This window comes from Chelonia mydas, chromosome 1 (assembly GCF_015237465.2).
Source record: "Chelonia mydas isolate rCheMyd1 chromosome 1, rCheMyd1.pri.v2, whole genome shotgun sequence".
In the NCBI taxonomy this organism is placed as follows: Eukaryota; Metazoa; Chordata; order Testudines; family Cheloniidae; genus Chelonia; species Chelonia mydas.
This window is the reverse complement of record NC_057849.1, coordinates 159,810,632-159,837,293: the sequence shown is the minus strand read 5'-3', so window position 1 is coordinate 159,837,293 and position 26,662 is coordinate 159,810,632. Positions and strand designations below refer to the sequence as shown.

The following is a 26,662-nucleotide window of genomic DNA, read 5'->3' as shown; positions in this document are numbered from 1 at the left end:
TGTCAATTAATAGTGAAGTTTTACTTCCTGTCAGTTAAAAAGAACAAGAATTCTTCAAGCTAAAGAATGCAGACATACATCGTCTGTGAGAATCATAAAAAGATCAAATGTAATATTTTCTTTCAACGCAGACAACTGCCTTGAGATTTTCCATTCAGACAGCCTTGAAAACTGCCTCCAGCATTTGACAATTACTTCTGACAAATACCATTTGGCACTGAATGATGTTTTAAGTGAAATAAAACAGTGAAGAAAACTGTACATGATGAAAGGATTTTTTTTTCTTCTTAAGAAGTGACTGTAAGTTATACATTCACAAGATAAAGTTTATGCTTCCTGCCAGTGACAAATTCCATGTGATATTCAGGGCTGAGGTAAAGTTTGTTTGACAGTAATAGGAAAGGAAGACAAAACTCATTCTCATGTCTTTTAAAGCAGCCAGAGTTTTCTTTTTTAGTTATAAACAAAGAGAGATCTGCGAATACCTCTGTTCTACATCATTCTTTACAATGTAAGTGGTCTAATGGAGAAAATTATTCCTTAAAATTAAAATGGTCAAAATGCATGTAGCGTGTACAGAGGATCTTTCTCTCACAGACTCTTGATGGTCATCCAAGTTGTAACCTGCAACTGGTAACAACTATAGAATATCGGCATTTGTTTTAAAATGTTTGTCACTCATGGGGACCCTTAAGGATAGGTTAAAAGTATTCAAGGAACATAAATTGATGGGAGGTGGGTGTCACACTGTCTGGAGTGGCTCACGACCATGAGTGCCTGCCTCAGGGCAGACTGTGTTCTACAATTAGGTTTCACCAACACAGTAACAAATGTGAACTCCTGGATCACTGTAACAGTCTTACAATGGAGTCATAGACAGTACCCTTAGACTCTCCAGTATATCTTGCCACCCAGGCAAGCTGGCCTTAATGATAAATGGTCACTTACACCAAAAAAAAAAATCACAAAATATTCAGGTTGTTTCCAGTCCCAAGAGACCAGTCACTTACCCCAGATCAGTTGGTACCCTAGATCTTACACCAAAAACAATGCCTGTAGCCAATCCTGTAATAAATTATGTATTAACTAGGAAAAAGAAACAAGAGAGTTATATACAGGTTAAAGCAAGCAAATATATACACACAAATGAGTTACCCTCTATGGTTCCTAAAAATGACAGAGATGTGATGATCTGTCAATTCAAGAGGTCTTTCAGGGCAGTCCCAGCGGGTAAACCCTGGGGATCTTGGCCTCAGTTTAGCATTTCTGTCCCTGTGAGATGTTCAAACAGCAAAGAGATGGAAAATTTTTTTGTATCTTTGTTTTATTTCCTAGATTCAGCCTCCAAGTCCATAGGACAAGCTTCCTTGCACGTATCATTTCCAAGATGCAACAGGGCCATTCACCAATCCTTTGTATTGCAACGTTCCTTGATGATCCATCTGATTTTGATAGTTTTTCTGGATGGCTGGGGAGAAACACTCTTCCCATCTGAGTTCACAAGTTTAGAGCAAACATTTTCAAAGTTATAAAGCAAAAGTTACATATTTCTTTATAGCATGGAATACAGACGTTACAAATACAATTAATGCATGCAGCACAAATAGACACTCTATAGAGTCTGAACACTAAATACATTCTTGTAAGACTAATACCTATTTTGAGCAAAACTAACACAAAAGTAAACTGGTCTGGTCTCCAGCTATGAGTTTGTCAGTTCTTAGCTAATGCCTGCAGCCTTGGCGAGAGCTGGCACCTGGCCTGCTAGTGTCACAGTGGGTTTTCAGCATTTTGATTTTAACAATGATTAAAAACAGCCAGGTATTAGAACTTTCTTTGGCATTTTGCAGACCAAAAGTTGCAGTGTTTGTGGCACTGCACTTCTCTCTATATCTAATGGTACGGCTACACTTTGAGCTGGAGGTATAATTCCCAATTTGAGGAGACATACTAGCTAGCTCTGATTGAGGTAGCTCTGATTGAGGTAGTGCACTAAAAATGGAATGTAGCTGCAGGTGACATGAGGCTGGCAGCCCCAAGTATGTACATGTCCAATCGGTGACAATGGAGCTACATCAGTGTAAATGAGAGGAGAATTCAGGACCCAAATCTGTGAAAAAGAAGAGTGGACAGTACTCAATTACACCAGGGCAACCTCATTAAGGGCATGTCTATACTACAAAATTATGGCAACCTCAGTCAGGTCGGCATACAGCCACTGCAATAATTAAATCACTTTCGCGTGTCCATACTACACTTCTTGTGTCAGAAGTGCACATCCTCACTAGGAGTGCTTGTCCCAATTATATTGTCAGTGTAGGGCATTCTGGGATGCCTTCTGAAAGTCAATGTAAGCAACAGAGTCTACACTGACATTGTGTTGACCTAACTACATCGACATTGACTCTATGCCTCTCATGGAGGTGGAGTTATTATCATAGCAGGGCAGTTATGTTGGCAGGAGTGAAATGTTAGTATAGACACAGAATTAGGTCAACTTTTGCTGCACTGTGTTGAGCGAATTCTGTAGCGTAGACTAGACCTCAGTCAATGGGATTGAACTAGAACAGCATCAGACCAGAATTCACCCAAGGTCTGTGTCCGTGTCTTGGACTGGAGTTTCAGACATGCTCTAAATTTGGGGAGGCTACTACAAAAAAGATAGATAAAACATAAAAAGATGGAAGCATGACGAATAAGAGAATGTTCCTTCAAGACATTTTGCTTCTGTTGTGTCCTAAATGCAGAGGACTAAAATGACAAGGTGGTTGAGGTGACAACTTCTATTGGTGCAAGACACAAGCTTCTTCTCGCATCCATGTTTCTTAGTATCCTGGAACCAAAATTGAAGCAGACTAGAATATAAGCTTTGTAACTTGATCCTAACAGCAACTAAACAAATGGGTATTTTTCTTGACTATGGAAATCAAGTAACAGCCCACTGAAAAAATGATACTCTCCCCCTAATATTAATATTACAGCAAATATAAATTATTTCTTGATAGAATGTAGTTTCCTCTCTTTCTGCAGTACATTTGCATCATCTAGTGGACATCTACAGAAATTACACTAATTTCATGCAGTTTGATCAGTATTTTGTTTTCAAACACCTTTGTGTTTGTTCTGAACTTAGCACATTGTGTGGTTAGCAGAAACAATAAATGAGAAACTGTTTCACATTAATTCTTTGCTTACTGGTATATTATGACTAATGGCAAAGTAGAAACCTCTGGGCATTCCAGCCAAAATGAGACTGTTCTCTAATTCTATGTCCTGTGCTGATTGGCTGTTCACTCTAACCCTCCCCTTCCCCTCTGCAGGTCTCTTCACCTCAGCCTCTCAACACCTGCCCCTTCTACTCTCTCCTTTCCTTCTCTTTCCATTTAGCTGATCCCCTCCAAAGTAAATCCACCAACCTGTCTCCCTCCAAAAACTTATGGAAATAACTAACATATGCCATTTGTTGCCATCACACTGTTCACTCTGCTTGTGTGTTCTACCTCTTCCCCCACCATGACTATGTTGTCTATTTGCACAGTATTGCCTCAGTTTCCTTGTATTACCTCATCTGCTGGTATCTGTCAGCTCATGTTCTATATGCAGATTGTAAGGTCCTTGGGGTAGGGACTGTCTCTTTGTTCTGTGTGCAGCATCTAGCACAATGGGGTCCTGGTCTGTGACTGGGGCTCCTAGGCGTTATGGCAATATATAATATAAATGAATAATAATAATACAGAACTTCATTGCAGCGTTTTAGACATCCTAAAGAATATTAAAATATAAAACTCATGGGAATTATGTGATTTCTTTCCATTTCAGTGTGTGAATTAACATCGTATGAGCTTGGGTTTTAGATATGACTAAAACCAGTCACGAATGCCAAGATTCTCTTGGTTTCATGTTGAAATGATGAAACACTATGAATTCCACATGATTTTGCTGCAAAAATGAACACAAGGGCAGGTTTGCAAAGTGTTCAGCAAACTTAATCCAGGTGTACTGTATAATTAAACAAACCAGGCAGATGGTGCAGCAAACCTTTCCCAGCATTCTCTTTATCACGTTCATCTATAATTATAGATGCACTAAGTGCTTGCAACCACTTCAGATAATTCCCAAGGACCGTCTTCAAAAAGATTTTATATTTGCAGGGAGCGTTCAACCTCAGAGGGGCAATGTATCCTTCACTTAAAGATTTCTTCCTTAGGGAGTGTCATTTTTTAAACATTTTCATCGTGTACGTAAAGCTTTAATTAACAGGGCTTGAGAGCTGATGCTATCTTATCTTGTTCTGAACAGTTAGATCTAAAAACATTAAGAAATTATGAATGATCTCCACCCTATCGCTAAAGAAATGTGAAAACCAGAAGCCGCTCGCCAGAAGAGATCAAAGAAAATCCACAGGATGTTCACTTTAAAGTGAGGTTCTATTCTAAAAAGCGACTCAGGGAAGATAGCATTGTAGGGTGCCATGTTTATAATTTTTCAGTGACTCCAGATTTCATTTGTTCAGCTCTCATACACACACACACACACACACACACACACACAAACAAAAAGACCACCTTTCCCCCGCTAAATGCCAGCAGCGCACCTTAGGATCTGAGAGTCAAGCTGAGTTATTTCTTGCCTTAAGTATTGTCACCAGCCATGAAAATTTTGCTCCTGCTGCTGTTACACCTATGTAGTCCTATTGTCTTCTCTGTAGTTGCACAAGTATAACTGAAGGCATAGCTCTGTATTTGGGACTCTAACTGTTCTGCTGCTGATGCCAAGTCAGAACTGAATATAACTTGCTTCCCCCAAATCTATAGTGGTGCTGCATCACTGACAAGAGTAAAATGTAGTAAAAACCATAGTGGTGGTACTGAAGTTTGCAGATCTGCCTTGGACACCCACAGGGAGTAGATCTGTGGAATGAATGAGAATGGCCTATTTTTACAGTGTCTCTTTTCATAATAGAGCTACACTTAAATGACAGACCGATTAAACTCTTTGAGCCAAATGTTAACTAACAGCAAGTTACTAAAACTAAACTACTAAGATAACAAGAGTCCTTTTGAGCATCTAGAATGAGAGCTAGAGAAGCTAAGAATGTGCAAAAGTGGTTAGGTAAACCATCTTAGGATGCCTTAGCTCAGATGTATTTTACACCCTGATTCAGCAAACCACTTAAGCCCCACTGAAGTCTTACACATGTGCCTAAGGCTGCAATTCAGCAAAGCTGATGTTGAAGCGTACTACACAGGCACTGATTGTGACTTCATACTTAAGGGTGGGGCAGGATTTTGCCTTTGACGTTAGTCTACTAACATCAAACTGTAGTATATTCTTGCAAGTCCAAGGCCACCTAGCATACCTAGAGAAATGGAAATAGCTCTTAGCACAGCAATCTCCACCCCCCCAAAAAAAATCTTAATTATAGCCCCATATCACCTCAAAATAATTTCTAAACCCCTCTGTCTAACTCTGTAAAACACTGCTATTAACTATTCAACATACGCAAGGCCAGATCTTCAGCTGGTATACACTGGCCTAGTTCCATTAACTACATAGAAATATGCAGATTGATAGCAACTCAGGGTCACACCTACGTTCTCTAGGGATAATTTTATTAAATGAAACTAAGCAGAAAATCAGTTCCTGGCATTAGTCACAGCTAACGGCCTGAAGTCCTCAGGCCAGCTCCTCAGCACTGAAGTTCCCTTTGAACCGCCTCAGTGATACAAAAAGGATCCACATGAGCTATTGAGAATTCCCCTGACCTAGGAGAATTTTCAGCTGGAGCAGAGTTGGCATAGCCAGCTTCACACCACCCCTTCTCAACACTCCGGGGACAGCGGTCACGTCAGAGCAGGCACAAGCATGGCTGGAACTCGCAACACTCTGGCCCTTCCCCAGCTGCTGCAAGGGCCCCTAGGACATGTTACACGACGGTACAACTGAGAGTGTAAAATGCTGGGAGTGATTTGTAGAGACTCTTGCCACCACTTCAAAGAGATTAAGTTATTTTAGAAGTGTTTAATAGATGGGCTTTGCGGATGTAACTAAAATGTATGTATGTATGTTCAGTTTTTTATTACCTTATTATTTGTATTACCATAACATATAGGAGCCCTAGTCATGGCCCAGGCTCCTATTAGGTGTGCTAGGAGCTGTTCAAACACACAATAAAAAATACAGCCTTATGTTATTTTTGTATACTATAGTTCATTTTACGTATGACTAACATTATAGTAAGACTTCCTTACAAGATGCAGTGTGAGGCCACGAGCTGCCGTAACATAGCAGGCAAAGAGCAATTGGGTACCGTAAAAAGAGCAATAAAGTAGCAATCAGCTCCCTTCCCAGAGAGTAGTCTCTTCTATTCACATCATCTAGGCTTTTCATCCCATTTCAGTAATTATCTGACAAAAATAAAATTCTCCCTCCACCCATCTTTCCAAACGCCCAAGTGAACAGAAGAGTCTTGCAGCATGATGGAAAGGTTAATAAATTCAGGCACTGGTGGACCAAGGGTGGGTAGGGGGAAATTACAGAGGCGAGAGACCTGCTATGAGAAAGTCCTCCTGCTTAAAATGAAAGAGCTCTAGCTCCGGTACCTCCGCTGATCTGAACTGTGGCAGCGTAACGCTTAAGGTCTGTCTACATGCTGCCATGAATGTAGAGACACCGCACGCCCAGCTAGCACACATATAAACAGCAGTGTAAATGAGGAGGAACTGCTTAGGCGAGTAGCATATCCTACACACTTGAACCACGTGGTATATACACCCAGCACAGGCTCTCTACACACCCACATCTATGCTTCTATTATTAACAGTGTCGCGTCCCACTGCCCGAGCCTTTTCCCTCCACAGTGAGAGGCTCCGGCACCAAGGAAAGATTCCAGCAGCTTCTCCATTGCCACAGCCTTTTCCCATTCCCTGCGGCTGGAGACTTTCACTGCAGCCTGTAGCTACACACCATAGTAACAAGTGCATATACAGCCTGCCTTTCACTGCAGACTGTAGCTACACGTGTAGTGCCTGTACTCCACAGGCCGCAGACACGTCCTTTGAGAGGCAATCTGTCAGGCAGTGTTTCTAGTGGGGTTTTGCAGAGATTGCTACTAGTCCCAAAGCTAGTCATCATTTTCATCAATGATCTGGAAGTAAATAAATATAAAAAAAAAAATCACTGCTGATAAAATTTGCACAGGACACAAAAAAATTGGCACAGTGATAAATAATAATGAGGACAGGGCAGTCATTCAAAGTGATCTGGATTGCTTGGTAAAGCTGGCCCCATTCAGACAAAATGAATTTTAATCCAGACAAATACAAAGTTACTAGTAGGAATAGGGGGAGGATATTACCTCTGTACACAGCATTAGTGAAACCGATACTAGAATTCTGCCCCTACGGTCCTGGTATCCAAAATTTAAAAACAATGTAGAAAATTTGGAGAGGGTGCAGAAAAGAGCTCCCTAAAATGATTCAAGGGCTGGAGAAAATGCCTCACAATGAGATACTTAAAGAGCTCAATATCAAAAACATTGAGAGGTGACTTGATTACAGCGCACAAGTTCTTTCCTGGGGAGAAAAGACTGGGTACTAAAAGGGTCTTTAAACTAGAAGAGAAAGGCAGAGCAAGAACCAATGGCGTGAAGCAGAAGCCAGACAAATTCAAACTGGAAATAAGGCACAAATCTCTAGCAGTGACGGTGGTTAACCACTGGAACCATGAGAAGTGGTGGATTCTCCATCTTTACTGATTTCAAGTCAAGACTGGATGCCAAAGTGGAAGATAGGCTTTAGTCAAACAAGTTATTAGGCTCAATACAGGTGAAATTTAGGGGCCTGTGATATACAGTAGGTCAGACTAGATACTCTAAGTGTCCCTTTTTGCCTCTAACTCTGTAAGTCAGCCAGCTCCCCAGCTGTACAGGCCCTGTGCACTTGACAGTTTTCAACCGACTTTGTAGCCATTTATCTACGTCCTTATACCAAGCCCATAGCCGTGGAACCTAAGATATCCCCTTTCCTTCCCTCTTCAAGCTTTGCCCATCACCTGCACATATCTCCCTTGACCAAGACTTTATCCCACATTAGCTTTTCCACAGCTACCAGGGTATCAGTAAATGGATGACATGCAGAAGATCCATACTAGAAAACACAAAAGTGAGAGACCAAGGGCCTGCAGGAAAGCACACAAAAAAGTAGTAAGATACAAGACCATTCACACAGGTATGGTCCTAATGTCAACAGTTACCCTAACCCTCCAACAACTATCCAGCCAGATTGATCAGGAAAGGCAAAAAGGGGACAGGCGAAGGAAGTTTCTCCATGTGACAATCAGGACTGGTGGAAAGTATCAGAGTGGATTTCCTGAACAGCCAACATGCAAACTGTTACAACACCACAGCTCAAAATAACTCAAGCACATCCGTTTGTTGTTCAGAGGAGGAGCAATAATCACATAGATTAGCAACAATCTGGAGGAGATTTTTAAAATGGAGGAGGGAAATCCAAACTTCTGCATGATGGCCACCACCCGAGCCTCCAGCATCAGTGTACTATACATGCATTTGGGTTGGGCATTGGATGACTGTTTTTCAGTCATTCTGGGGCTGACATGGCTGGGATGATTATATAAGGTCTGGAGCATAGGCCAAGTCCAGGGACCATAAATGAGATAGAAAAGGGTCAGCAGAGGATGGCACTGGCACACAAATAACATCGGGTGAGGCAAGTAGCTCTGCACTGCCCTCCCTTGTAAGCCACAAAAGTAGGGACATACCAGGGAGTAGCTGCTTGGCACTATGGAGATTCTGGACTGCAGCCCCTGGGACTGCTCTGATTATGCCAGGAGCTGTTTTGGTCCCAACAGCAGCCCAGAATCCAGATGACACAAAAGGTGACAAAGCTACTCTTGCCCCCTGCATTTTCTAGGCTGTGCCTCTCAGGAGAGGAGGCGCAGAATATGACCCTATGGCTGATGCCAACAACCATAAATGAAACTGGACAGCTTTTCCACCATAATTTTACGTTATTCCTTGATGCTACTGGTCATCAAAAATGTTTGGGTCAAGCAGGCCTCTAGCTCCTGGTAAGTAAACGCCACTGTGCTGTGACAGTCATGGTCTGCTTTCTGAACAGGTCAAGTTATTGCAGTGTGCAAGTTGTACAGAATCGCTGCTGATGTTTGCAGGATTGTCAGATCTTCCAGGCGCAGTACTTCTACCAAAGCCAGCTGGTTTTCAAGGTTCACCTTGTCCTTTTTCATTTGGGAAATCTGAAGTGTATAAAAACCAAGAGGATATTTAAACTGAGTAATAAAAATAGATGTAGCCCATAAACAGACATTTACGACTAGTTAATTTGTGCCAGAGGTAAGTGACATCAAAATGTGTACTAGTTACATTTTATGACTTATCAAGAAAACAGAATTAGTGGCAAAATGAAAAAGCGTTCATTCAAAATCCACAACACAGACAGAAAACACAGACTAAACCCAAAGTTAAGAAAATATCAAGTTCCTCATTAAGTAGCCCAGTGTTCATAGGAACATAGGAGTTGCCAGACTGGATGAGACCTAAGGTCCATCTAGTCCAGTATTCTGTTCGCACTGGTGGCCAGCACCGGAAGGTTCAGAAGAACCTTACAGACGGTAAGCGGATGTTCAGCAATCTGCCCCCTACAGTTGGTCAGAGATGGTAAGCCTAGTTATATTGTAGTCACCAATACTACTCAAGCTACTCATAATTTCCACCACAACTTCCATAACCACCCCGCATCCATTGAACGCTCTCTAGAACACTGCCACACCAGCATCTACTTTCTGGACACCACAATCAACTTCAATAATGGACTCGGCTAGTTACTTCGTGAATTAGCTCCCATGCTTGAGTTAAGACAAAATCAAGAATAGCCTCTAGAACTAGCTTTTGTTAGAAGCAAACTCTTAACGGATCAAAGTTTTGACACAATTACTCAACACTGTCCCATTGTGCCTTCTGAACAGTTTATATCTGAACTTATAGAACTGAAATCTCCACTGTCATCATTTCATTATACTTGTCTGCCTCGGATTTCTCTCAACATTGTGTATTCAGTTTCCTTTTCCTGATCCAGAGGACAGTAGCATAGCCCTACTAATACATTTACATTCTTACAATTTGGAATTTGTATCCATATAGATTCAACTATGTAGTCCTCTCCTCTCTTAATTTTTTCTAGCTAGGTTCAATGGAATCCTTTATATACAGCGCTATTCCCCCACTTCTTCAGTCTAGTCTGTCCTTCCTGCATAGTTTGTAACCATATCCGATTGGTTTTTAATAATGCCTACTACATCAAGATCCTCTTCCACTGCCAGGCACTCTAGTTCACTCTTTTTGTTTTTAAAATTATGCATCCCTCTGTACAGGTTCCCCCTTCCCAAAAATGTTCCCCAGAAACTAAGATGAAACCCCTCTTCTATGCACCATGTTCTCAACCCCCCACGGATACTGGAAGGACTTCAGGGAATGCTCCCCTCCCCCAGATCTGGACCTAAGCCTTCTACCTAGCAGTCTAAATTTAGCTTCCTGGACTTCTCTCCTACAGCTCCCGATGTCATTGGTACCAACATGTACCACCATCATAGGCTCCTCCCCAGCATTCACCAGAAGTCCATCTAGGGTCTTGTAATATCCACCACCTTTGCAACGGGCAGGCAAGTCACTACGCTGTTCTCTCAGTAACCACATACCTAGCTGTCTATTCCTGATGATCTAATCCCATGCCGCTGCCTGTAATTCCATCCCCTGAAACAACCTCTTTGGTGTCTGAGGAATTGTTCATCTCCATTATTGCAGTGGGAAGGAAATCCCATCTAAGAAGGTGTATCCTTCCATTTCAGCTAGGTACACTTCCATCATAAGATTGGCTTCCTCAACTGGAAGACCAGGGAAGTCAGCTCTGAGGTGGGCTTGCTCTACAATGTCCCTATATGCCACATCTATAAACGATTCTGTCTCTGCTCCTCCAGTTCAGGCCTAAAGAAGCTGTATCTAGGCTCTGAGGGCCATGAGCTGCTTGAACTGTGTGCATACATGTTTTCTTTGCTGAGAATGTCTTTTTATAACATTCTTAACAGAGGTGCATTTTGTTCTCAGGGAAATAGTAATTTAATTTTACTGTAGGCAATTATATATGGCACATTGGTCTATAGTAGAGTCGACACTGAGTAGGTGTTTTGATCTGTTGTATTTTTAAATGACATTTATATTAACAAGAGCTCAAAAGCAGCTTTGTCCACAGGACATTGGTAGTGCAAGACACCCTTTCATACATTTGCCCAGTCTAGCCACAGGGTGACAGTTCGGTCATTTCTTTCGGTGTGTTGTGAGGCCCTAAGCAACGCTGAGGAAGTGCGCACATGAGATGCATGAATGAGTCTGGGCACTGACAATGTTATCAGTCAAAGGGCAATGGGCTACCAGTCATATCCAGGGAAGTGGCTGGGCCTTAACTGCCTGAGAACCTCTGTGACCCACTGACTGTTAACCCAGATAAGGTTTTTGGGGGAAGTACGTGGACTTGCAGTTTAAGATAGATGTGGTGATAAAACTGCTTGCAGGAAGGAAAGCCCCAAAAGTGAACCAAAGGTTAAGCCTGACCACCCTCAACAAGGATTGGACAACACAGTAGTCAGGGTCACCAGTGTGGTTAAATGTTGGGCTGCATATGTGTGTGTTTTCTGTGTGTTGCCCCAGCTCTGTGCAGACAGTGGCACAGCAGACCTCGAGCGAACTGCCCAATGACCACAAGATCTGTTAGGTACGAAGGCACCAGGCCAGGTTTATTGTCGACAAAGCTCGGTACTAGTATCCCGCAGACTCTACCGGACCACGAATACACATATGCCCGTAACAATGGACCAGCTCAGTGAATGGTGGGACTTTCTGTTCCTCCCTAGGCCAAAGATATTCCCTCTGAGATACATCTTTATACCCTGATACAAACAAGTTAGTACTGTCCCATAGTTAGTTACTGCCCCTTGACGTGGCTAGTTATCACCTTGTATATGTTGGTTCAATCAAAATATCTCTATTACATACTGTCATCCTGACCTTATCTTTTAGGATGCGTTGCTGTTGTTCTTGGGGGATGTTTTTGTACCATCCCTGATATGGGAATGTTCTGGTACCACTTAATATCGGGATGTGTTTGTGTGAGTAGTCTGGGCTTAGCACTTCTTAGAAATGTGTATTTTTTGCAATATTAGCCCTGTTCTTGCCAGATGCTGTAAGCAGGTCCCGCCTCATACCAGGCCTCTAATACAAGAGCTTTTGTCTCAAGCTCTCTTCCTACTACAAGAGATATGGAACCTGTGATCTCTCATTTCTTGGAAAAATCTCTGGGCGGTACTGGGAGAATTACCAACTCTTATTACAACCTTAAAAAGCCAAGTGTGCTGCTTCATGTGTCACCACAAAGACACCCAGATGGCTGATACCCTACTTTTCCTGGGCCAGTCCCCAGGAAAGAGGAGAGAGATTCTCTTAGACCAGCCAGCTGACCAGAGGATGACACATATTAGCGTAAGATATCTGAGCCAAAAGACATCATCTGGTTCCCCGAACTACAGTTCCCGACTGACTCTGAGGCTCCACGGGACTAAGCAAGCCGAAGAGTAGATCCTTTAAGTATTTTTCTCTTTTGAATTCTTTTCTAAGATAACTGCGGGGATGCCTGCAACTAATAGACTTTTCCTAACCATTTGTTTGGGAGGAGGTAGTAGTAACAGTAGAATCACATACTGGTAAATCCATATAAGAAAACAATAACTGGACTCAGACTAACCTAAATTCTTAGCAAATCCTACCCTAGATCGAAAGGGGTCATCCTGGGTCTGTAGAAGTGTTAGCATAAACCGTTCTGCTGGAGAGAGGAATCTTGAACTCCTGATTCCAGTGTACTGAAGGTAGAGAGGTGGGAATGGGGTTGGGAAGGGGCACAGACATGTCTCCGCGACAGTGGCACAGCACCGCAGCTGTACCACCATACCGTAGCCACTTCCTGCAGCAACAGGAGGGTTTTTTCTGCGGATTAGGTAACCATCCTCTCCAAGAAGCGGTAGCTAGCTCGACAGAATTCTTCCATTGGCCTAGCCACATGTACATCAGAGATTAGGTTGACCAAATTACGTGGCTCAAGATGCAAACATTTTTCACAGCCCTGAGTGACAATCAATCTAATTTTTAAGTGTAGACCAGTCCTGAATAAGCCATTCAATGACGGGCTCTCCAAAAGGATGTATTAATACCTGTAGGGCTAAGAAGGAGCTGGGGAAAGGGAAACGGCAGGGGGGGGGTGTAAGGATTCACTCTGTTATATTGGTTTCATGATTTGACTACAGATCATGTTCCTACAATGATCTGATCAGTTAAACATAAGAACGGCCATACTTGGTGAGACCAATGGTCCTGCTAGCCTGCCATCCTGTCTTCAGAGGGAATGAACAGAACAGGGCAATCATCGAGTGATGCATCCCGTTGTTCAATCCCAGCTTCTGCCAGCCAGAGCATGGAGTTGCATCCCTGACCATCCTGACTAATAGCCATTGATGCACCTGTCCTCCATGAATTTATCTAGTTCTTTTTTTAATCCAGTTATAATTTTGGCCTCCACAACATCCCCTGACAAAGAGTTCCACAGGTTGACAGGACGTTGTGTGAAGAAATACTTCCTTATGTTTGTTTTAAATCTGCTGCCTGTTAATTTCATTGTGTGACCCTGGTTCTTGTGTTACGTGAAGGATTAAATAACACTTCCTTATTCACTTTCTCCACACAACTCATAATTTTATAGACCTCTCCCATATCCCCCCCTTAGTCATCTCTTCTCCAAGCTGAACAGTCCCTGTCTTTTTTTTCTTTTTTTTTTGGGGGGGGGGGGGGGGGCCTCTGATTCTCAATTTATTTTCTTGTCAAGTTATTAATGTCAATTTACGCTATTGTTAATCCCTTGATTAATTCATCTGATCTCCAGTGTAACCTCAATTTTATTATCGCATTGTTTTAGGGAAATGCACTACGTTAACTAGCTTTGTATTTGCTTATTTATTTTCTTACTTAATTCATAAAAAGTACACCTACTTGGTTTTCTCTCTTCACATCAGATGGCCATGAGGCACACAACACCAGATAAAGGGATATGATGGCCACTACACTGCTCCTGAGTTAAAGCCTATCACCACTGCAATAAGATTACTGCATGCATTTTTAAAGAAAATCATTGTAACCGTTGGACCATTTTCTGATCTCAGTTATACTGATGTAAATCCAGAATCACTTCAGTGCAGTCAATAGCAAGGGGCCTTTTACATTTGCCACCTTTTTATGCTTTACCAAGTGTTCCTAATCAAAAACCCACTTGAATTAAATGGAAATAATCCCATTGATTTAAGGTCCATATGCATAATATACACCAAGATATTCCAAAAAGAGTGACAGTCCCCTTCAACTCCCCCAAAGCAGGGTAAATCCTAAACTAAGGCACCCTTACTGTACCAGAAGCCAATCTCAGTTATATTGGTGTAAATCTGGAGTATATTATGCCTGAAGCACACTTTGAATAGAAAAACAAAGGCACCTTGCCCACCAAAATAAGCACTTAGCTAACGCCAGAAATAAACTGATAATTGTAGGTCAAACCATTGCCTGTAAAACACACAGAGCCAGATGCTACCCTCATTTACATCACTGAAGTCAATGGTGTTACTACCAATTTATGCTAGGTTGTCTACACAATACTGTAGTCTGCAGTAGAGGGGTGCAAATTTTAGTCCACACTAGCGTGTTGCAAACTAACTGATATGTGCTGTTGCACACTAATAGTTCCCTAGCACGCATTAATGTAGTCCTGTTTCAAACAGCAGTATGTTAACATACAAAGAAACTTTTATTGCACACCAGCAAAGTTCACATGGGCCTGTTAGTGCGCAACATGCTAGTGGGGACTAAAATGTATACCCCCCTGTTCCAGACTACAGCACCACATAGGCAAGCCCCTTGGTGGCGTCTGCCCCATTGTATTCTTCTAGCCAAGTTACCTGGTGAAGGATGTGCTGTGTCTCCTCTATTAAAGAAAAGCATATTTTTGCCGCTATGTTCAAACTGCTCTCTTCATTTCTGGCTGAAATTTTATCACCAAGCAGCACTTTCTTCCAGTAGGTACTAAAGCAAAAAATATGTTTGACAAGTGATTATTTGTTGCATTCCCGAGCCAGAAGTTAAACTGAAGTTATACCCCAAAATAAATAAATAAAAACCCAGATAGATAACTAAGTCAAAGTTAGACCCACCGCATTCAGATACCACAATGATGTGCACGGTTTAAGCCGCTGAGTAGAACAGAACACATATTGCATGGTATGAAAGACAGATGGGTCTCAGTATCTTTCAGCTACTTTAACATGTTCTATCGAGGACTAAACCCACACAGTGTAGAGGAGTGTAAATATTTTTCCTTTTAATTTTAAAACATATTTGATAACTGACAAAGCTCACCTACCCATCTGCAAACAATACCAAGATTTTGAAGGCCAAATTCACTGCTGAAATAAGCAAGATTAATTTTGTGACATTGGTGCTGAACCTTTGTACTTCAGTGATGAACTTGGCCCTGAAATTTCAAAAGTAGTCCCTGAAATATACTTTTCAGAGAAATCAAACTGACGTCTGAGTTCATGGGACCCATCAAAGTGACAAATGTAAGAAACAGAAACCGAACATTAAAGCAATATCCAGTTCTTGGAGTAGGAAGGGAACAACAGAATGCTTGGTGTTTAACTGAATACAGTTATCATAGATGCACAAGCAGACAACAACTTTTAAATTATAGATTGTTCCAAATCCTTCTTGCACCTCAGTTAGTTAGTGTGAGAAGACACAGATTAGAAAATAATGCCTCTCCTAGCCCTCTAAATAAATGATCACATTTCTGTAAGTGTATTTGAAACTTACAATTCATCTGCTCCAAGACATAACAACTTGAGAGCCGTGAGGAGTCTCCATGATGGCCCATCCCTTCCAAACGTCAAATTTCTAAAAGTGTCAAAAATTACCAAAAGGTAGAAAGCAGGAGTTCATTACACAGTTTGTGATCTTCACACTAACAGTAACTGTGGCAACAAAACGTCTGCCTAGTGGCAGCCTCCTCCCACCCTAGAACATAGTTAAGGAGAAGCCGATCCACAGTCCATATGGGAACTACACTCTAGCATCCAGGGCAAAAGGAAACTCCCCAGCTCCCTTTCCTCTGGTGCTTCCCACAGCCTTGGAACAGGATGGTACAGATTGTCTTGTGCTGACCCCTAACCTTGATCTTTAGCTTTCATATTGTCTTTTATCCACTTAAATTCTCTTCCACTATCAAGGAGTGAAACAGAAAACCTATATATTTTTATAAACCAATTTTTTTGCAAGTTCAAAAAAAAAAGCATCTGAATTTTTATTTCAGTTTTGTTGTAACTATTTTCTCAAATGGAAACCAGGGTTTTAAAGAGATACCTACTCTAACAAGTTATGATCCTTTAGAATGGAAAGCTTCATATTTCTCTGCTTGTCTGCTGAAAGGAGATGTTTAAGAAGGATATCTGCAAAATATATATTTAAAGATCCTTAAGCAACCAGTTAACATTGAAAACAAGCTAACTTGAACTGTAAAGTATTTTCTTATATTTTAACTATAATCAATCTTCCAACTGAACAGTACACAAAAACCAACTCAGATAATGTCAAAACTTTAATGAATTTTACCTTGAGTTGAAGAACACCTCTGAAGAGCACTCAGAAACTTGCAGGATTGAACCCAGAGAGAGAGTTAATTCTGGCATTTCCTAACTTTTGAGTACTTGACCTGGCAACCTTAATAATGTTCTTTTAACACAATTTTTGACATATAGTCAGTTCTAAAGCACCAAGAGCCAGATGCTCAGCTGGTAAATTCACATAACTCCACTGAAATAAATGGAGCTAATTTATACAAGCTGCAAATCTTACTTTAAACAACCTCAATGCTTTATAATAAAAATGTAACTTGTCTACTGCATACTCAATTCCAAACAGCTGTCTCTCTCTCTCTCTCTCTCTTCACATGCCTACATAAGCAACCAAGGCTTACTGACAAAAAATAAACAAAAAAATTCACTTCCCAAGCTATTTTTTGGCTCTCCAATCAGCTTGTTGGCCAACTCATAACTAAGTCGTCACCACATAATTATTAATTTTCTATAACAATGACTTGGCTGCCTAACAGCATGGGTTTCTCTTACTGTGGTCTCAGTTCAGCAAAGCACTTAAGCACATTCTTAAAACTAAGTTTTGCAGAATTGGGGCTTCTAAGACATGCGAGCATCCTATGAAAAGGCTCTATCAATATTTAATGTGATACAGATGCATGCACGCACACACTTGAGGGTAGTTTGCAAAAATCTCCCAGCATTTCCAGTTCTATCCTTAAATTATTCTCTAAAGCCACAATTCTGCAAACACTTAAGCACGTGCCTAACTTTTACTCGCATAAGCAGTCCCATTGAAGCTAGTGTTGCTACTCCTGTGCTTAAGGTTAACCAAACACATAAGAGTTTTCAGAATAAAGCTAACTAAGTTTCATAGCGTAACAAATAAAACCTGAGCAAATCCACAAAAATGGCCACTTAACACAAACACACAGTCACACTCTTTTAGTTAAAAATTCCTATTAGGTGTAGTTCAAAAAGACAAAAATGGAACCAACCCAACCCTATATTTCACTTTAATGCTGCTAACAATCCCAAAATTGATCATACTGGCTACAGCCTAATGCAGAGTGAAACTATGTAAGCTTCCTCACTGCCCCTCAATTACCACATTTATCCAGATGAAGAGATAAAGCTGCCTGGCTCACTAGTACTTCACATTTTAATATCAAGATCAAGCTACCAACCTGTTGAGACATAAACCCCACTCTGTGGGTTGTTGATGGCAACGAATCCATATTCTAGCAGAAGTCGCTGATTATCATGAGGGCCGTAAGAGATAAACAGTTCTTCATGTCTTCTGCAATGTGAATCTGTCCTGATTTCATAACATCTCGTCTGCTCATTAAATGCAGCTTTTACCTTTGAGAAATTTTAAAAAGACGACATTTCCTCTATAGCAGTGAGGGGAAAAAAAACCCATCAGACCTAGACTGATAAAGACCAGTAATATTTTCTTACTGTGACAAAAGGCTATAAACATCTAGAACTCAATGATGAAATATTTGAAGTGATTTTGAAGACTGGGGATTGTCTTTGTTGCACTTAGGATCTTATCTGAAGAAAGAGGAAAAATTCTCTAAAATACTAAAACAGAACAAACATAAAATCCTTGGGTTCAAGGCTGTGCTGCCTCCAGGAGGCAGAGCATAGAAGGTCCAGCTCAGGGGAAGCGGGAACAAAGCTAGCTTTAAGCCACCTTTGTGCTACCCTGATTCTGTGCGGTCATGTGAGTCACTGTGGTCCCTGGCATAAATCAGAGTAACTTTATAGGCAGTCCTGATGAGGTTGCCATAGGCTGCTTTCAAGCCTAGTACCAGGCACTACAGAAACCACATGCCCCCTGCACTGTGCCTTGTGAGGGGGGTAATACAGAGCTGCTTACAGGGCCCCTCTGCTGGGGACAATTCTCCCCAAGCCATTTCTGGAGACATGGGCCAAAATAATGGCATTTGGCGCAGGCATAAGCATGTGACTCATTGGTCGGCATACCCCCTGGTGGCTGGGGCATGGTGTAAAGACGTTTCTCCTTTAGCGCCCCCTGCTGACAGCCATTCCACCCCTACTGCGGTCTGATTCTTCATGCAACTCAGCCCCCCTCCTTCCAGCTCACGTAGAGTCCCACCCCTACCAGGGTAAACCAGCTAGTGGTCCTTCGACTTCACGTTGGACAGTCGGTCTGAGTCCGGACTCACCAGTCCTTCTCTCTAGTATCAGGGGAGTTCAGCAGTCCTTACTTCTCAGGGAGAGAGGGGGACACCCCCTCTTCCTTGGTGGGCTGGTAGAACTCAGGCCCTCCGACTCCACTGGGTCCAGACCAAGGACCCTCATTACGTAGTCAAGGCCCTTGCGGTCTCCTGGTCCACGTCTTACCTTATCCTGTCTTGGGCCTTTATCTCAGCCTCTTCCCAGGCTCCCAGTATATCAGCTCCACTCTAAGCCACTTCCCAAAGGGTCATTGCAGGCCTTCTTAGCATTTTCTGCTACCCAGCTGGGTCTGTTGCAGAGGGGTTTTTCTCCACTCCCCTGGCAGGGCAATCCCTGACTTGGCAGAAGTCTTCCTGCTCCTTGCAGGACCCTCCACCACTGGGGAGAAACCTGGGTGGATTCACCTCCTGCCACTTTCTTTCCCAACTGCCTGAGTGTCTCCACTGCAGAGGTACCTTCCTTCAGGGAGGCTTTGTCTGCCAGCAACCCTACCCAGCTCCCTGACTCCAGCCAGGCTTCTCTCACTGAGAGCCAGAAATCTGCTCTCCTTCCTGGTCAGCCCCTAACTGAGCCAGGGTCAGCCCTTTTAACTTCTCCTTCACGTCTGACACATAATGCAAGTGTAGTGGGGTGACGCTGATTGTGCCCACAGGTTTTCATTAATCCCTTCAGGTTGAGTGTGGGTTTGCTACACCTCATCACACCAGGGTACTCGGGGTCGGCAGAGGTGTGGAATCCTTTCCCCATCCTTATTTTGCAACTTGATTCATAAAATCAATTCTATTTGTGAATTCACTCTGGGTTACATGATACGTTTTAGTGGTATATCTACTGAGCCTATAGCTGTTCTACAAACAATACACTATACACACCAGTCATGACCCTTCAGTGGTATGCTGTGTTCCGAATTCATCAGAGTCATCAAGAATGTGGGTTCTGCACAGAGTCAGTGCACTGTACATCATAAAAACTATGGTTCTGTTTTTCCAGCTTCTTACCTGAACATTTGGACTGTGGTTTAGCAGATCTAAATAAGGCGCTAGTGCATAAACATCTGGCTCTCTAGAGAAACATTCCCTCTGTGAATGCTTCATGTACACTGTTCTAGTATTAATGGTGCACCAAGCCCACTGCAGGGCATTGTAGTTAAAAACAGTTTCTACATTCTCAGTAAACAAAGACTGCAGAGAAAAGAAAAAAGTCTTGGAAGAGGTATACAGTTCCTGGACCACTGTTCTTTGCTCCTCAGCCTTTCTTCTTAAGGGCTCAGGAAGAAGTCTCACTACTTCTTGCTCCAGACAAACAGGGCACATATAGGTCTTTGGTAAAACATCAAGGTAAGGCTTCCACACAGATTGCTCACCAGCATATTTCTCTGCTATTAAAAATGTGCACAGTGCTATCAAAGGAGATATGGGAGGCTTCCACCTATCAAAAACATAACAGATACACAGAAGTGAGATGGATAAAAATACAACCACACATATCCTTTTAATACTTTGAGATTTTAAATAAATATTTTAAACTTCTTTGTAGTTCACCTGCAAATGTTTTTTCGTTATTTCGAAGTGATTTTAAATTTATTTTACTGACAAGATATTAAAATACTGTACCTAGTAAAACATTGGATTTTGTTTAAACAAAAATATAAAATAGTCTTCTATACTCTATATCACCTTTTGTTATGAATTTGCTGAAAGGGTGCATTCATATAGCACTTCGTAGTCTCATATTTGAATTCCTTTCTTTTAGGACATGGACATTTAATAATTTGAAACAAATCATTTACAATTCCATTTAAGAAGGGCCCCATCCTGCAAAATCTTACTCACTGAGCAATCCGCATGCATGCAAGTAGTCTTGTTGAGACCAATGGGAATATGTTGTGACGCTTCCTGGGTCACCCAGAGCTATGAGTCACCTTGTTATCACCTGCCGCCAGTACGAAGGAGTCCTGCCTGTGCTCAACTGGATGTCAGCTTTCTAACACAACCAGCCCATCATAATAGCACTCTCCTCTGACTATATTAGCCCTTCCTTTGCCCTGCAGGTTGACAATAGATGCACCCCAGGCCTTGCGTCCCTTCAAAGTGTCACCCTGTGCTAACCAGCCCCTGATCACTGGACACCCACAGAAATACCAGATCCTCTGTTCCCAAAGAAACAGCGTACCAGTGTTCTAAACAGTAATACGTCACCAGGACCAGACGATATTCACCCAAGAGTTCTGCAGGAACTCAAATATGAAACTGCAGAACTACTAATTGTAGTCTGTAACCTATCATTTAAATCAGCTTTTGTACCAAATGACTGGAGGATAGCTAAAGTGACGCCAATGTTTTTTTAAAAGGGCTCCATACGTTACCCCAGCAATTACAAGCCCGTAAGCCTGACTTCAGTACCAGGCAAACTGGATGAAACTATAGTAAAGAACAAAATTGTCTGACACATAGATGAACATAATTTGTTGGGGAAGAGTCAACATGGTTTTTGTAAAGGGAAATCATGCCTCATCAATCTACCAGAATTCTTTGAGGGGGTCAACAAGCATGTGGACAAGGAGGATCCAGTGGATATAGTGTACTTAGATTTTCAGAAAGCCTTTGACAAGGTCACTCACCAAAGGCTCTTAAGCAAAGTAAGCTATCATGGGATAAGAGGGAAGGTCCTCTCATGGACTGGTAACTGTTAAAAAGATAGGAAACAAAGGGTAGGAATAAATGGTTAGTTTTCAGAATGGAGAAAGGTAAATAGTGGTGTCCCCGAGGGGTCTGTACTGGGACCAGTCCTTTTCAACGTATTCATAAATATCTGGAAAAAGGGGTAAACAGTGAGGCGGCAAAAATTGCTGAGGATACAAAACTACTCAAGGTAATTTAGTCCCAGGCAGACTGCGATGAGCAACAAAAGGATCTCACAAAACTGGGTGACTGGGCAACAAAATAGCAGATGAAATTCAATGTTGATAAATGCAAAGTAATGCACTTTGGAAAACATAATCCCAACTACACATATAAAACGATGGGGTCTAAATTAGCTGTTACCACTCAAGAAACACCTTGGAGTCATTGTAGATAGTTCTCTGAAAACATCCACTCAATGTGCAGCAGGAGTGAAAAAAGCAAACAGAATGCTGGGAATCATTAAGAAAGGGATAGATAAGACGACAGAAAATACCATATTGCCTTTATATAAATCCATGGTATGCCCACATCTTGAGTACTGCGTGCAGTATTTGAGTGGTCGCCCCATCTCAAAAAAGATAAATTGGAACTGGAAAAGGGCAACAAAATTGATTAGGGGTATGGAACGGCTTCCGTATGAAGAGAGATTAATAAGACTGGGACTTTTCAGCTTGGAAAAGAGACGACAGAGAGGATATGATAGAGGTCTATAAAATCATGACTGGTGTGGAGAAAGTAAAGAAGGAAGTGTTATTTACTCCTTCTCAAAACACAAGAGCCGGAGGTCACCAAATGAAATTAATAGGCAGCAGGTTTAAAACAAATCAAAGGAAATATTTTTTCACACAACGCAGTCAGTCTGTGGAACTCTTTGCCAGAGGACGTTGTGAAGGCCAAGACTATAACAGGGTTCAAAAAAGAACTAGATAAGTTCATGGAGGATAGGTCCATCAATTACTATTAGCCTGGATGGACAGGGATGGTGTCCCTAGCCTCTGTTTGCCAGAAGCTGGGAATGGGCGACAGGGATGGACCACTTGATGATTACCTGTTCTGTTCATTCTTTCTGAAGCACCTGGCATTGGCCACTGTCGGAAGAGGGGATACCAAGCTAGATGGACCTTTGGTCTGACCCAGTATGGCTGTTCTCATGTTCTTACCATGGTTTAGCAGTTTTACCTTAGACTATCGCTCCCCGCTATTATGCACAGCACTTGAGGTCAATTATAAACAAAAGGAAAATTTATTTAAGAGGAGATTCAAATAAAAACCAGTGTGAGAAATGGGAATAAATGGTTACATATAAAACAAAATCATAACATGCATTCTAAACCCTAACTTAACAAGTAATCCTTCTGTCTAAAGCAGGACATCTTACCCAAATTTATTTCAAGAGTTTTCAACCAACCCTGGCAGAAATCCCTTTTTCATGAAGCAAACCCTCTGTCAATTTACTTCCTAGATGAAGGATGAAGGTGTACCTCCAAACCCCTTAGTTATACACCCAAACTAAGCTCCTTCTAAGCTGTATGCTCACACAGCAGCTCATTAAGCTCAGGGCTCTGGCGGGGAGAGATACCTCTCCCCAGACCCAACCCAGCCACGGACCTGCCATGGCTGCAGGAGAGGCACCCGGGCCCCAACCCAGCCCGTCCGAGACTTGCCGTGGGAGAGGCGCCCCTCCCCTGGCCCTAACCCAGCCCAGGCCTGACCTGCCGCAGCCGTGGGAGAGGGAGAGGCGCCCCTCCCCTGGTCCCAGCCCCGGCAGGGAAAGCCACCCCTCCTTCCCCGCAGCAGCACCTGGGCTGAGCGGGAGAGCTGGGCAGAGTCCTCTCTCCCCACCATAGCCCCAGGGCAGCCTGCACCTCAAACCCCTCATCCCCGGCCCCCCCTCAGGGCCCGCACTCCAACCTCCTTTCCCAGCCCTGAGCCCCCTCCCACACTCTGTCACACACTACCTCCATATTGGTGCACATAACAGAATTCATTCTGCACATGGGTGGGAAAAATTAGAGGGAACGCTGCCCCAAAGTTCATTGTCCTTACTTAGGAAACAGAGCTCTCCTCTGCTCATATACTTCTTCCTGTAAATTTCCTGTCTTTGAAGATTCCACAATCCTTCATTAGCACTCAGCTCAGACTATAAATGGATGCCCATTTTGAACCAAACATTTCTTGCCAGAAAGAAAACCTGCTTTTCACCTTTCCGGTTATCAGTCCCTAGTCACAGACCTTAAGGACATAATTTTCAGTGTATCTATACATCCATTTTGCAATTATTATGACACAAGTTTCCATTAGAGACCTTACATGACATTATTTGGTGATAGGGTGACCAGATGTCCCGATTTTATAGGGACAGTCCCTGTATTTGGGGCTTTTTTAATATGGCTCCTATTACCTCCCACCCTCGTCCCGATTTTTCACACTTGCTATCTGGTCACCCTATTTGGTGAACCCAGAGGATCCCTGTACCTGTTGCCATTTGGCATCCAGAGTTTCTTGGGTCACATACATGTGTAAATTAGGCTTTACAGATTGAGGCCCTAACACAAATTCAAATGAATAATCTACCAGTGTGTGAGCACCCTATAAACACCAACAGAGGAATTTCTTAAGAGATTTTCTTTCCCTCCTCCACACTTACTTTGCAATGTTTTCCCCAAGGTAGCTACTAAGGACAGTACCAGTGGTGAGCAAGCATTTCTCCGGCAACGAAATAATCAGTTCCCCTGCCTTTGAGAAAAATCAAACAGACTAAAAGTCAGATTGAAAATGAGCCATGGACGCACAATTCATCGGTGTAGAGAAATGTCCCAGAGCACACCAGAGCCAGGAGGCAAACAGATATGACCACAGCTTCAGCGGAGATCATGGTAGTTGTAAAATTCTGGTGGTCCAGCAATGCAGGAAGTTTGTGCAGTGTGTGGTAGGATGTCCTGACAGAGGATAAACAGTCTCTGGGTAGGCTGGTGACTGGCTGAGAAGCATCACCTTTCCCCTTGAACAGAATACACCATACTTGGAGCAAGACCCCTTTGATAGGGGAATTTTCTACTGAGCATTTACACCCAGGTTATGGCTCCTTTGTGTCCCTTTCAAACAGGACTACATTAACACAAACTAGGTACCTTTTAGTTCATGCCTGCAGTGTCCACAGAGGACAGTTAAAGCACAACATTTTGGTGCCCTTTGCAATTCACACCCCCGTAGTCCACAGTGTCGTGCAGAGTACATGTAGCCTTATATTAGCATGGGGGATTCCAGCTCCTGATTATAAACTATATCATCTTAGACTCCCCTCTAGACTTTTAGGCTCTCCCAGAAGCAATTTTGATTAGGGCCCAGAAAATCTCCAGCTGCTCCTGCAGTACATGTAATAAAAGCCATAACAAAGAAAATACTAACCTGAAAGGCTTTTGTGGTCATTAGACCTCTTCCCGTATCTGAAATAGCAGGAACAAAAAGAATGATTACAATACAGTATACAATCTTCAGACTTCTCAATCAGACTACAACAAAACACTACGAATTAAAACTGGTCTGAAAAAGGAAACGTCATGAAAATGAACATATTTCTTATATAACATAAAAACCATTTTTAAAAGTCCCCCATGGACTAGTTGAAGCTTATGTATGAATCTTGGTCCAGATACTCAAAGGTATTTAGACACTTAACATCTACTGATTTAAATAAGAGAGAGGCACCTAATTACCTTTGAAGATATGGGCTCTTATTTCTCTCTCTCTCCTTCTTCCTCTAGCTTCAATCTCTTCTCTGCTGTCTCCCACATTCTTATCACTTATGAAAGAAAGTCTTCGGCTCTGCAACTCCTGCCATCTGAACAATCTTCCTGCATCCCTCAGCTTCACTCATTTTTTTCCCAAATCTTGGCTTAAAAACCACTTTTTTTCCTCCCCTGCTTCTAGCTTTTCTTGCTAGTTATTTTACACTCAGCGTTTTAGTTTCAGAGTAGCAGCCGTGCTAGTCTTTATTCGCAAAAAGAAAAGGAGGACTTGTGGCACCTTAGAGACTAACAATCTCTAAGGTGCCACAAGTACTCCTTTTCTTTTAGTGTTTTAGTTGTCACCCTGCAATATCTCTGCAGTTGTTTCTCAATTTATACTACGTACTATCTGCTGCCTTCTAATTTAATTTTCTAAAGATTTTTAAAGATTATTATTATTAAAGACACACACAGTAAACAATCCACTCAAATTTGAACTGTTTATTATCGTTGCTATCTGCATTCCATCTCTAAATGCTGATAGGTTTAGTTAGTCAGTCTGCCAGAACAAATGAGGAAATGGTTACAAGCTTAGCCCCTCAGCCGGTAAACACTTACGCAACAGTATTTTACAAATGTGACTAGCTTCTTTAATGCCTATGACAGCAATCCTAGAAGAAGTACTATGTGAGTGTACCCCGCTGCCCACGCACAGCCCCTTTGGCTTCCATAGCAATTTGCAACAGCATAAGAACCCCCTCATGAGGGACAGCGTACAGTATGTGGGCCAGAGTCTACTTGTGTGCGTGAAATTACTCATGCATGCATTTGTTTGAAGGATTTGGGTCCGTAATGTCTGTACGCTGAAGACTCATTCCTGAAGAAAACCAGCCAGATGGGGATAAAACCAGAGTGAGAACCGGACAACCTAGGATCAATAAGCAATTAAAGTATTACCTGAAAACTGTGCTGGTCTTAAATTTCGGTCATCAAACCCCCTCTCTTTCAGCCACTTCCTAAGTTGTATATATTCCAGTTTGTGACTCTGGTTTACTAAATGAAGAGAAGAGTGATTAACTTATAGCATATAGTTTAATTAAAAACACAGTGCACTTGTACCGTAGTACAGTGGCTCTCAACCTTTCCAGACTACTGTACCCCTTTCAGGAGTCTGATTTGTCTAGCGTATCCCCAAGTTTCACCTCACTTAAAAACTACTTGCTTACAAAATCAGACATCAAAATACAAAAGTGGCACAGCACACTAAATTGT

General features: G+C 42.2%; 1 protein-coding gene across 3 annotated transcripts in view; it reads right to left on the bottom strand.

The window, feature by feature from the left end:
* Positions 1-1,065: 1,065 nt before the first annotated feature.
* The window catches only part of SETD4 (SET domain containing 4), a 28,039-nt gene continuing 2,442 nt past the window's right edge, over positions 1,066-26,662 (bottom strand). Inside the window, exons 3-11 of one of the 3 annotated variants that reach the window (XM_007054620.4) lie at positions 26,348-26,443; positions 25,071-25,108; positions 24,310-24,398; positions 19,977-20,406; positions 17,958-18,132; positions 16,545-16,626; positions 15,995-16,075; positions 15,082-15,205; positions 1,066-9,276 (exon numbers count right to left, since the gene is read on the bottom strand). In XM_007054620.4, coding sequence (XP_007054682.3) covers positions 9,142-9,276; positions 15,082-15,205; positions 15,995-16,075; positions 16,545-16,626; positions 17,958-18,132; positions 19,977-20,406; positions 24,310-24,398; positions 25,071-25,108; positions 26,348-26,443 — 1,250 coding nt within the window. In that variant the 3' untranslated portion in view covers positions 1,066-9,141. The remainder of the gene's footprint in view (positions 9,277-15,081; positions 15,206-15,994; positions 16,076-16,544; positions 16,627-17,957; positions 18,133-19,976; positions 20,407-24,309; positions 24,399-25,070; positions 25,109-26,347; positions 26,444-26,662) is intronic. The other 2 variants (XM_037904343.2, XM_037904348.2) reach the window with 2 other exon arrangements.